The sequence below is a fragment of the Dipodomys merriami genome, unplaced genomic scaffold (genome assembly GCF_024711535.1).
Source record: "Dipodomys merriami isolate MVZ:Mamm:240054 unplaced genomic scaffold, mDipMer1.0.p SCAF_84, whole genome shotgun sequence".
NCBI classification, from domain to species: domain Eukaryota; kingdom Metazoa; phylum Chordata; class Mammalia; order Rodentia; family Heteromyidae; genus Dipodomys; species Dipodomys merriami.
In genome coordinates this window covers 4,248,760-4,261,463 of record NW_027206446.1, presented here as the reverse complement: position 1 = coordinate 4,261,463, position 12,704 = coordinate 4,248,760, and the positions used below count along the sequence as shown (strand labels likewise).

The 12,704-nt window shown below is 44.7% G+C and overlaps 1 protein-coding gene across 1 annotated transcript; it reads right to left on the bottom strand.

Annotated features, from left to right (window-relative positions):
* Window positions 1-7,000: 7,000 nt before the first annotated feature.
* Window positions 7,001-8,482, bottom strand: LOC138820023 (PRAME family member 8-like). The gene has a single exon (XM_070011662.1). It carries the CDS (start codon window positions 8,480-8,482, stop codon window positions 7,001-7,003), a length of 1,482 nt encoding a protein of 493 aa, XP_069867763.1.
* Window positions 8,483-12,704: the final 4,222 nt, after the last annotated feature.

Genomic DNA, 12,704 nt, shown 5'->3' with positions numbered 1-12,704 from the left:
ATACCACCTTGCCCAACTCAAAATAACCTATATCCTAAATTCAATCAATGACAAATACTGGAGGGGATGAGTTCATTGCTGGTGGGACAGCCAGTTTGGAAAGCAGTCTGGAGGGTACCTCAGAAAGCTAAATATAGACCTCCCATGTGATCCAGCCATAGGCATCTACCTTGAGAACAGGAACCAAGAAACAAGGACACATGCACCTCTATATTTATTGCAGCACTATTCACAATAGCCAAGACATGGAAACGACCCAGATGCCCCACTCCAGATGAATGGATCCAAACACTGTGGTACCTATATACAATGGAATATTATGCGGCCATTAGAAAGGACAAAATAATGGCATTCATGGGGAAATGGATAGAACAGAGAGACAAATGGTCTCCCTGATATGTGGATGTTAAATACAAAATGCAAGTCGATTCCACAAAGTAGACAAGACTGAAGAAACAAAGGACCCCCATGCAATTTGTCATATCATCTCAAAATGACTCCATGTTCTTGACCACATATATGGTGTGTGTGTGTGCGCACGCACAACTGAGGGAAGGTAGGTGGAAGGCACAGAAATATAGAAGATAGGGGCCCATCAACTGCACTGGACATAGATGAAAATGAGCTAAGCAACTCAAGGGCAGCAATGGGAGGGAGGGAATGAGAGGGAAAGAGGGAATAGCTTACACTAAGCAAAAGGAAAGAAATGTGCATATCACCTGAGGTGGAAGAAATAGTTGTATTCTCAAAGCTTATAGAATTCACAAACATTATAGACCATGATCATGAAAATTTGTCTTGTGAAGTTTAAAATGTGCTTGTGACTTTAAGTGAAATTTGTGAAATGTATGTAATTAATCTCAATGAAAAATTATTTTTAAAAGGTTCACTGATATTTGACTTGGTTTGCGTTTGAACTATGACCCTCAGATCTCAGAATTCCTAAGTATCTAGGATTCTAGGAATCCTAGAATTTTTTGAGAGGAGTTTCTTGGAGATAATATTCTCAGATACATTCCTGCCTGGTTGGCTTCTAACTGACAGCCTCAGATTGCAGCCTCCTGAGTAGAATTACAGGCATGAGACACTAGTAGCAGATATATTTCTTTCCTGCTTTTTGTTTTGGATTTTTTGTGTGTGTGTACCCAGGTGGGCAGAAAGTAAATATTACTTATAGTAGTACATAGGAACATAATTGGCATTTTGAACACATATTTGATCAAATCTCAACCACAACAGCTTTAATTAATGAAAATTCTCATCCCCAAATATCTGGGAGAAGTAATAGTTTTCTGGCTTTAATGAGACTTATTTCGAAGGATATGAAGGATAGGGTGACAGAGTGCAAACAGAAATGTAGTCATTACCTGAGTCATGAAACTGTAGTCCCTCTGTACATCACCTTAAGAAAAAAAATTAAAAATATAAAAGACTCACAGATTTCTTGCTAGACTGGCTTCTAACTTCCATCCTCTGATCTCAGCCTTTGACTAATAGATTGACCAACAGGATTGCAGGATCCCAGTGTGAAGCTTACTTTCTTTCTTTCTTTCTTTTCTTTTCTTTTCTTTTTTTTTTTTTTTTGGTATGCATGGGTGGCCAGGAAGTGAATATTTCTAGTAGAGCAAATAAAGTATGGCCTGCATTCTTAAAGCAAGTTTAATCAAATCTCAACCACTGTGGTTGAACTACTGAGAATCCTTACTGCAAAGATGTGAGAGACATAGAAATGGTTCTCTAGCCCTCAGTGGAGGCCATTTGGTATTTGGTGTTGAAATTTCCCCCCTTATATTCCCCCAGAATATGATTTATGTATGTTTGATCTTGGTCTACTACCTGAGCCACAATTCCACTTCAGGGTTATTTGGAGTTTCAAGGGCTCTCCTGCCAGGCTGGCTTTGAACTGTGATCCTTAGTTTTCAGCCTTGCTGAGTAGGTAGGATTCTTGCCATGAACAATACTCTCATTCTTTAATGCCAAAAATGGTATCTTTCTACTCATGCTTTTCCATTCCATTACTGTGGGATAGTCCCACAATATAGACTTTTGTTTACAACCATTAAGACAAACAAGATAGTAACTGGGTGCAAGTGGCTCACATTTGTAATCCTACCTACTCAGGCTGAGATCTGAGGATCACGGTTCAAAGCCAGCTTGAGCAGGAAAGTCCATGAGACTCTTATCTCCAATAAACCACCAAAAAACCGGAAGTGATGCTGTGGCTCAAGTGGTAGAGTGCTTGCCTTGAGCTAAACAGCTGAGGGACAGTGCCCAGGCCCAGAGTTCAAGCCCCACAACTGCCAAAAATGAAAGAAGAAAAACAAGATTGTTGTCCAGATCACTCCAGGCTGAATTCACTCCAGACTCCTGATGTTGTGTGCACAAGACCTATGTAACCCCCCCCCCCCAAGCACTCAGCAACTCCTGGATCTCCAGAGCTAAGGACTAAACCGCCTATCTCTTCCATGAACCCTGATGTTTGGAGGTTTTGCCCCCTGGAGAATGCATTTCTGTCCCTGCTTTCATTTCTGCTATTGAGAAGAGATTGCAGGAGAGAGCCACCATACAACATAGGCAGAGCAGAGAGGCCAGCAAGATCCTTTTCTGTGACCACACAAGAACCATCTGGTTCCAGCCTGTGATCGGTAGTTGTTCTGGTAATGACAGAAAGTGATACAGATCTGGACCTTCTGGGTTATCTCCATGTCTCTCAATGCCTGTGCCAAGCCAGCCCAAACCTTGGGCTACCGCTAAGGTAGCTCCCCAGAGGGGCAGGATAGAGTCCCCATCTCAAATGGCCCAGCCTGGCCATGTGGCTCAGGAGGCTCTGCAGGGCAGACAGAGATGGGGTTTCTGTCAAAACGGAAGAATCTGAGCTGGGAGCACTGGCTCAGGCTGGCAGGATGGCTGAGAGATGGGCATCAGTGATGGCACAGTCCAGGATTGCAAGGGTGCCAGCTGGCTACTTAATTCAGGATGGCTTGCAGAGGCTCAAGAACAAGTATGTTCATGTATAAACTCCTTAAACAGGTGCTTGAGCATTGGGACAGGAACCAAATGTTGGCTTCCTTTAGTGGACATGAACTCAGAGACAAGGTCTTCAACAGCTTCAGGCTCTTGAGGATGGAGGGCAAGTTTTCATCAGGGAAGATCATATCATACACATGAAGTTCCTGGAGATGTTGCAGGTGCTCCAGATATGCCCCAAATTTCCAGGAATATGAGAAATTCTTGGGACTAAATACGTTGAAGTAGCCACCTATCTTAGAGAAGTTAAGGATGCGGAGGTTCTTCATCTGCCCCAGGTAAAGGGTAAGTTTTCCCATAGTTTGTGGGTACCAAAATTCACTCACCCCTAGTTCCTGGATGGAGGTCTGCCTCACCACAAGCAGAGTCTGCTGGATTTCAGAGATGGAGCCACAGCGAATCTGGAGCTTCCTTCAGCACAACTAAACTCATTGTTTCCTCTTTCTGGCTGACACATGGGAGCACATAGGCATGCTGATCATCCTGGGTACCATCTTTGATGATCAGGATCATGGTGATCCTCAAGGGCTGTTCATCATTGCTCAACCACAACTCTCTGTGGGATTATCAATGAGGACCTCTCGAGACGAACTTTGGGCCAAGGAGAGATATCACTGTGTCCAGATCTCTTGAGTACTTGCAGTTTCCACTGACTAGGAGGCTCCTTCTTGGCAAGTAGCAGATGGAGTCCATCCAGGACAGCATGGAAGGTTTCTAGATTTCTAGGAAGCATATCCTTGGGCAAGGATCACAGGGCTCAATACCTTTGGGTGTATTACTACACAATGACACTTGTTGAGGTGGTTGATGGTGGCACATTACAGTAATCCTAGCTACTCAGGTGGCTGAGATCTGAGAATCAGGTTCCAACCCAGCCAGCCTGGGCAGAAACGTCCCCATGAGACTCTAATCCCCAATTAACCACTCAAAAACAAGAAGTGGTGCCGTGGCTCAAAGTGATAAAGAGCTAGCTTTGAGCAAAAAGAGCTCAGGGACACGGCCAGGTCCTTGAGTTCAAGTACAACAATGGAAAAAAAACCAATGTGCTTATTGAAAGGAACTGCAAGAAATGGAATGTACCATTTGTAGTTCCCCACCCCCTTTCATTTATTCCCTTTTGTCACTTTTTTTATTCTGTACCCTTTGTCTTATTTATATTTTTCTGATTTGGGGAAGAGAAGAAGTGAAGAAACAGTGGGACAAAGGGTGTCCTGATTCATCAGTGATATTAATCACACACTCTGTTGGAAATGAACTTTACACCTTAGGGGTGATGAAAGTGGGAAGGGGGGATTGGAAGGGAATGTAGAAGAGGGTGACACTGTGTAAAAGGAAATGTACTTATTTTCCGAATCTGTACATCACCTTCACAATAAAATTTTAAAATATTAAAAGAACGAGTCTCCCAGACTTTCCTGCTAGACTGGCATGGAACTGCCGTCCTCTTATCTCAGCCTGTTGAATAGTACAATTACAGGCAGGATCCACCAGATCTCAATGTGATCCTTCTTTTTATCTTTCTTTCTTTTAGAGTGACTGGATGATCAGGAAGTGAATATTTCTTATAGAAGAACAAATGAATTGTGGCCTGCATTTTCAAGGTGCCTTTCATGAAATCTGAACTGGTATTAGATATTGACATTTGTCATCCCAAGTATGTGAGAGAAGCAGGAAGAGTTCTCTTGCTTGCATGGAATGTCTTTTGGCATTTGGTTTTGAATTTCTTCCCTAGTTTTTCTACAAAATTTGTTTTATGTATGTTTGAGGTTGGTCATGGAATTTTTTTGAATTTTTCTTTTGTTACATTTTGTTGTTCCACCTGTGGGGCTTGAACTCAGGGCCTGGGTACTGTCCCTGTGCTGTCCTGCTTAAAGCCAGCACTCTTACCTGAGCCACAGCCCCACTTCTGGCTTTTTTGGAGGTTCACCTCAGATGAGCATCTAGAGGCCTTTCCTGCCCTAGCTGGTTTTGAATTGTAATCCTCAGATCTCAGACTTGCTAAGTAGCTAGAATTTGGGGGTGGGGGGACGGATAATACTCTCATTCTATGGTGTCTTTCTACTTCCTATTTTCCTTTCTTTTACTTTAAAATAAATTGATTGACTCATTATACATTAAATAGTATAGAGTGCTGGGCTGCCCCAGGTTTAGAGGGTTTACACATAATGATTTAGGAAAACAAGATCATGTTCCAATTCTTTCCAAGCTGAATTTCTCCTGATTCCTGATGGTGTGTGCACAGAACACAAGCACCCATAAAAACTCAACAACACAGCCCAGCTTCTTTTGCAAATGTATAAAATGAACTGAACACAAAAGATTTCCCACCTAATTCCTCAAGACATTCCTACAGATGTCCCCCTGCCCTGAGCCTGCAAAGAACGTGAAAAGAACATCCAGCCCAACTTACAGCTTCCAACAAGATACCTGGAAATTCTATCTCTGCAGTTCTTTCCCTCCCTCTCTCCTTCCTTCACACCCAACTTTCCTTCACTCCATTCCTTCTTAGCTTTTCTCCTTCCCTCCCACCTTCCTTCCGTCCCTCCTGCCTGCATTCCCTCCTTCCCTTCACTCCCTTCCCTCTTACCTTCCTTTCTTCCTTCATTCCTTCCCTCCTTGATTCCTTCATACCTTTCTTCCTTCTTCCCTTCTTTCCTTACTTTGTCCTCTCTCCCTCAGTCACTGCCTTCTCTTCTGCCTGGCTGCCTTCTTCTCTTCCTTTCTTTTTTTATTGTGTGCTGAACTTGGACTTGCACTCAGGGCCTTGGGAGTATTCCAAGTTGCTTTATGTCAAGGCCAGTGCTCTACCAATTGAGCCACAACACTAATCACCCAATTGGTAAAAAGCTCTCACCGATTTTTGGCCCAGAATGGGTTTTAACTCTGACCCTCAGATCTCAAACTTTTTGAGTGCCTTCAATTCTAGGAATCCTAGAATATTTTGTGAGGAGTTTCTTGGAGACAGTACTCTCAAATATATTCCTGCTTGGCTGGCTTCTACCTGAAACCCTAAGATATCAGACTCCTGAATAGGATTACTATCATGAGATGCTAGAAACGAATGCATGTTTTCTTCTTTTTGTGTGTGTGCATGTGTGTGTGTGTGTGAGTGTGTGTGTGTGTGTGTGTGTGCACGCATGTACATGTGTGTTCCTCTGTGGGTATAAAGTGAATTTTATCTTAGAAGTGCAAAAGAACTGTGGTTTGCATTATGAAGGCACATTTGATCAAATCTCAACCAATACAGATTTATCTATTGAAAATTCTTATCCTCAAATATGTTGGAGAATTAGAAAGAGTTCTCTTGATTTATAGAATGTCATTTGGCATTTGATGTTCAATTTTTCCTCAAACTTAATCCCCAGAATTTGATCTATGATTGACCCATGTCATAAGTTTGTTTGTTTGTGCCAATGTTGGCACAGTGCTCAATGCCAGCACTCTACTAGTTGAGCCACAGTTCCACTTGTGGCTTTTTTGGAGATTCACTAGAGATGAGAATCTCAAGGACTTTCCTACCCAAGCTGGCTTTGAACTGTGATCCTCAGATCTCAGATGTCCTGAGCAGCTATGCTTCTAGGTGGAACCAATACATTTTTTTGGTGCTGAGAAATGATATCTTTTTACTCATGTTTTTCTTTTCTTTTTATTTATGATTGATTGATACAGAAATTTATAGATAATAACGGATGTTCTCACAGCTTAGATTGGCCCACAGCAAGATCTTGTTTCAGTTCTTTCCAGGCCTAATATACTCCAAATTTCTGAGAATGTGTGTACAGGGCACATGGACCCAAAAGCACTCTTAAACTCCTGGGGCTTCAGAGTTATGTTTGACCTGAAAAACTAAGGACCAGATGCCCTGTGTCTTCCAACCACATTGAACTTTGGAGTTTGCTAGGCCTGGAGAATGCACTACTGTCCAGTCTTTCATTTCTGATGCTGAGAAGAAATTCCAGGAGAGATGGCCAAACTACACAGGCAGAGCAGAAAGCCCAGGAAGATCTTCCTCTGTGACCACCCAGGAACCATCAGGTGCCATGCTGTAGGACTGGCACTTGTTTCGGTGATGACAGAAACGTGTACAGATCTGGACCTTCTGGTTTGTCCCGATATCTCTTAATACCTGTGCCAAGCCAGCCCGAACATTGGCAAATCTCTCATGGTCAATGTACCTTTGCCTCCACTCTTGTGGGCGGTAGCTCTCCAGAGGGGCAGGATAGAGCCCTCGTCTCAAATGGCCCAGCCTGGCCATGTGGCTCAGGAGGTTCTGCAGGGTGGCCATGGAGATGTGATTTCCATAGAAACTGAAGAGGCTAAGCTGAGAGCATTGGCTCAGGATGGGCAAGATGGCTGAGAGCTGGGCGTCATTGATGGCACAGTCTTCCAGGGCCAGGGTCTCCAGGGTTCCCACCACTCTACCCAACAAGGCTTTCAGGGGCTCAGAACTGAATGACTCCATGGGCAATCTCCTCAGACGCAGGTGCTTGAGCTGCCTGGAGCAGGGACACTGGGACAGAAAGCTCAGGTCAGCTTCCTTCAGCAGACATGAACTCAGAGACAAGGTCTTCAAAGGCGGCAGGCTCCTGATGATGGCGGGTATATTTGCATTAAGCAAGATAATGTGATGCACATGAAGCTCCTGGAGATGCTGCAGCTGCCCTAGATGCTCCCCTATCATCCAGGGATACCATAAATTCTTGTGAGGGTGACTGTAGAAGTCGCCACCCATGTTGTAGAAGTTGAGAATGTGAAGGTTCTTCATTCGACCCAAGTAAGGAGCAAGTTCTTTCATAATTCCTGGATGCCCGAATTCACTCACCACAAGTTCCTGGATGGAGTCCAGCCTCACCACAAGCAGAGCCTTCTGGATTTCAGAGAAGGAGTCAGACAGAATCTGCAGCTTCCTGGAGTAGAGCTGGACTTGTTCTCTCCTCTCCCTAGCCCACTGGAGCAGGTGGGCTTGGAGAGCGTCCTGGGCGCCATCTTTGATGGTCAGGTCCATGGCTATGGTCAAGGGAGGCTTTTCAGTCATCCCTGAGCAGTGGCTCTCTCTTGGCTTGTCAGTGAGGACATCCGGACAAGATAGTCGGGCCATGGAGGGGTAGCCCTGTATCCAGATGTTGGGGTGCTCCTTCCGCAGGTCGAGGACTTGCAGTTTCCACTGACTGGGGCGCTCCTTCTTGGCCAGTAGCAGATGGAGCCCATTCAGGACAGCGTTGAAGGTTTCCAGGTCTGGAGACTCTGCCAGGTCCCCCAGGGGGAGGCAGGAGAAGGGCCAGGCCTGCACCAGGGCCTTCAGCACCTCTGTGGGGCCCTGGGCATAGACCTCTATGAAGAGCGAAGGGAACAGCAGCAGAGGCAGATCTTCCAGGGCAGAGATGGCCAGGGCCTGGTCGCTCAGCAGACTCTGCATGGCCAGATGCTGGAGCGAGGGAGGGGCTCCAGTGCTCATCTTGATGGACCAGAATTGGACCAGGTGTGCAGGGCTCTCTGAATCACAGCAAGTTGAGGCACTGACTGCAGGATTCAGAACTCTGCTTCTGTTCTCCATCCCTAGGCATCTTTAAAGCCCAACCCCTTCCCCTCCCCATTCCATATCTGCCAATCAGAGAGCAGCTTCTGATGGGATTTCTGAGTCACACCCAGCACACCTTGGTTGGGTGTTTCACTTGAGATCAATTCAAACACTGGTTTAACCAAAAAATGATAGGATTAAAGGCCTGTCCCACACAGCCTAGCTTTTCTTTGAAATGTAAATCACAAGAAATGTACGCATTATCCTGCCCATGTAATTGTAACTCCTCTGTACAGTATGTTCACAAATAAAATAAAATAAAATTAAAAAAAAAGAAATGTAAATCACACTTTACCAAAATGACTTCCCACTCTTATACTTTAATCCCTTCAGACTTTCCCACAGATGTTGCACGGCCCTGAGCTACAAAGCATGCAAGGAGAGAAGTCACCCGAAGTTATAACACCCACAAGACATCAGGAAATTGTTCTCTGGATTTCTTTCCCTCTTCCTTCACTTCCTACCTTCCTTGCTTCCTTCCTCTTCTCTTTCCTTCCTCTCATGTTTCTTTTTGTACCCATTCTAGAACTTTAACTCTGAGCATGGGTGTTGTTCCTTATCTTTTCTTTGTCAAATGTAGTGCTTTACCACTTGAGTCATAACAGTACTTCTCCCTTTTCTAAGCAGTTGATTGGAAACAATAGTCTTCTGGCAGAGAAATCCCTGTTTAACAGAGAACCATAGTATAAAAAGACAAGTCATGGCCCCCCAAAACATGGATAAATGGCAGAAATTACCAAACACTTCTCAATCCTAACTATTCATATTCATGGACTTTATCAACTAAATGACATAGATTGACTAGGTGGATCAGACAGCAAGACCCATTTATCTTCTGTTACCAACAGGCACACATTGCCCAAAGAATCAAACAGATTCTGAATGCGAAAGGCTGGAATAAAAATCTATCAAGCAGCCGGGCGCTGGTGGCTCACGCCTGTAATCCTAGCTACTCAGGAGGCTGAGATCTGAGGATCGCGGTTCAAAGCCAGCCCGGGCAGGAGAGACCATAAGACTCCTATCTCCAATAAACCACCAGAAAACCGGAAGTGGCACTGTAGCTCAAGTGGTACAGCACTCGCCTTGAGCTGAAGAGCTGAAGGACAGCGCCCAGGCCCAGAGTTCAAGCCCCACGACCCACCTCCCCCCAAAAAATCTATCAAGCAAAGAGCCCCATAAACGGGCCAGAACAACAAAACCAATGGCAGATAAAACAGACCTCAAATTAAAATTACTGAGAGGAGATCTTTCCTACAGGAGGACATAACAATTCTAAATATCTATACACCAAATGCCAGAGCATCCATTTTCATCAAACAGATACTACCTCCCCAAAAACACAGGACTGTCAAACAACAAAACAACCAAAAAAAAAAACAAACACAAACAAACAAGATTGAAGCTGGGCACCGGTGGCTCACACCTGTCATTCTTACTACTCAGGAGGCTGAGATCTGAGGATTGTGGTTCAAAGCCACCAGGGCAGGAAAGTCCATGAGACTCTGATCTCCAGTAAACCACTCAGAAAACCAGAAGTGGCACAGCGGCTCAAGTGGTAGAACGCTAGCCTTGAGCTGAAGAGCTGAGGGACTGTGCCCAGGCCCAGAGTTCAAGACCCATGATGCACACACACAAAAAAGGGGGGGGGAAAGATTGTATTCCAGTTCTTTCCAACTTGATTTGACTCCAAATTCCTGATGATATGTGAGCAGGACACATGTACCCCAAAAGTAGTCAGAAACTCCTAGGGCTCCAGAGCTATGATTGAACTGAAAAGTTCGGGACAAGACACCCTGCTCTTCCAACCACACTGAATGTTTCGGTTTGGGTCCCTTAGAGAATGCTCTTGTGTCATAGCTTTCATTTCTGATTCTGAGAAGAGAGTCCAGGAGAGAGGCCCCCTCCTACACAGGCAGAGCAGAAAGGGCAGAAAGACCTCCTCTGTGACCAGCCAGGAACATCAGGCCCCATGCTATAGAACTGGCACTTATTCTGGCAATGACAGAAATTGGTACAGATCTGGGCCTTCTGGGTTGCCCCACTGTCTCACCATGCCTGTGCCAAGCCAGCCTGAACCTGAGCTAAACTGTCAGGATCCATATTCCTCTCCAGAGAGGCAGTATAGGCCCAGCCTGGCTGTATGGCTCAAGAGGTACTGCAGGGTGGCCATGGAGATGGGGTTTCCATAGAAACTGAAGAAACTGAGTAGGAAGCACTGGCCCAGGGTGGGCGGGATGACAGAGAGCCTGTCATCAGTGATATAACAGTGCTCCAGAGCCAGGGTTTCCAGGGAGCCAGCTACTTGCTCCAGCAGGGCTCACAGGGGTTCAGGACTGAAGAAGTCCGTGGAAAATTCCCTCAGATACAGGTGCTAGAGTTGGCTTGTGCAGGGACACTGAGACAGAGATGAAAGGTCAGCTTCCTCCAGTGGACATGAACTCAGAGACATGAACACAAGCCTCAGGCTACTGAGGATGGCTGGCAGATTTCGATCAAAGATGACATCATACACATGAAACCCCTGGAGAGGCTGCAGCTGCCACAGTACATGGCCTGAATTTGTACTAATATCACTAATTCATGGGACTGGAAGTGTAGAAGTTGTCACCAATCTTAAAGAAGTTGAGAAAGTGAAGATTCTTCATCTGGCCAAGGTAAGAAGCAAATTTTTCATGGATCCTGGATGCCAGAATTCAGTCACCACTAGTTCCTGGATGAAGTGAGCCTGACCACAAGCAGAGCCTTCTGGATTTCAGAGTTGGAGTCATACTATCCGCAGCTTCCTTGGGCACAGCTGAACTTGTTCTTGCTTCTCCCTGGCCCACTGGAGCAGGTAGGCTTGGATATCATCTTGGGCACCATCTTTGATGGTCAGGTCCAGGGTGATCACCAAGATGCGCCCTTCAATCATCACTGTACAGCGACTAGCTATTGAGTTGTCAGTCCCTTAGCTTTCTTTCTCCCAATGCTAGTCATTTAAGATATGTGCAACAACTCCACTTTTAGGTTTTTGGTACTTCAGTGGAGATAAAGAGTTTCACAGACTTTTCTGCATGAATGGTGAAATTATAATCCCTCCATCCATCAACTTCACAGTAAAAAAATTAAAAAAGTCTCACAAATTTCCTGCCAGCCTGGTTGTGAACTGCCATCCTATGGTCTCAGCCTGTTGAGTAGTAGAGTTGAAAGCAGGAGTTAAAGAATCCCAGTGTGAACCTCTGTGTGTGTGTGTGTGTGTGTGTGTGTGTGTGTGCAGAAGGTGAATATTACTTATAGAAGAGAAAATGAAGTGTGACTTGTATTCTAAGGGTGTCTTTGATCAAATCTGAACTGGCTTTGTACTGAGATTTGTCATTCCAAATATTTTGGTGAAGCAGAAAGAGTTTTCTTGCTTTCGTGGGATGTATTTGGCAGTTGGTTTTGAATTTTTTTCTGAACTTTTTCTCCAAAACTTTATCTATGTATGTTTGATGTTGGTCATGGGTTTTGTCCTGTTTATTTTATTATATATTATCTAGCTGTGGTGCTTGAACTCAGGTCCTGGGAGCTGTCCATTAGCTTTCCACGCCAAGCCAGGACTCTACTATTTGAGCCACAGCTCCACTTCTGGCTTTTAATGGAGGTTCACCAGAGTTGAGAGCCTCAAGGACTTTCCTGTCAAGCTGGCATTGAACTATTATCCTCAGAGATCAGACTTGAGGAGCTAGGTAGGATTCTAGGTGAGAATAATACTCTCATAATATGGTCTTATTTCCCTTTCATTTCAAAATAAATTGACTGGCTCATTTATAAATTGGAGACAGTCAGGGATTGCCCTGGGATTTGGGTGTTTGCACACAGTTCTTTAGAAAAACAAGATTGTGTTCCTGTTCTTTCCAGGCTGAATTCACTCTAGATTTCTGATGGTATATGCACAGGACACATGTACCCCGAAAGCCTCATTGACACTGCCTGGCTTCTCTTTCAAATGTATAACAAACTGAATATAAAAGTTCTCCCACCCATGTACCCTAAATCTTCAATTTCTACAGATGTCCCACTGCCCTGAGCCTACAAAGGACCCAAGAAGAGCAGCCAGTCCAACTTACAGCATCCAACA

What these genes read in the sequence shown, in the direction of transcription:
- LOC138820023 (XM_070011662.1), bottom strand. Translation starts at nt 8,482, where the DNA reads ATGAGCACTGGAGCCCCTCCCTCGCTCCAGCATCTGGCCATGCAGAGT.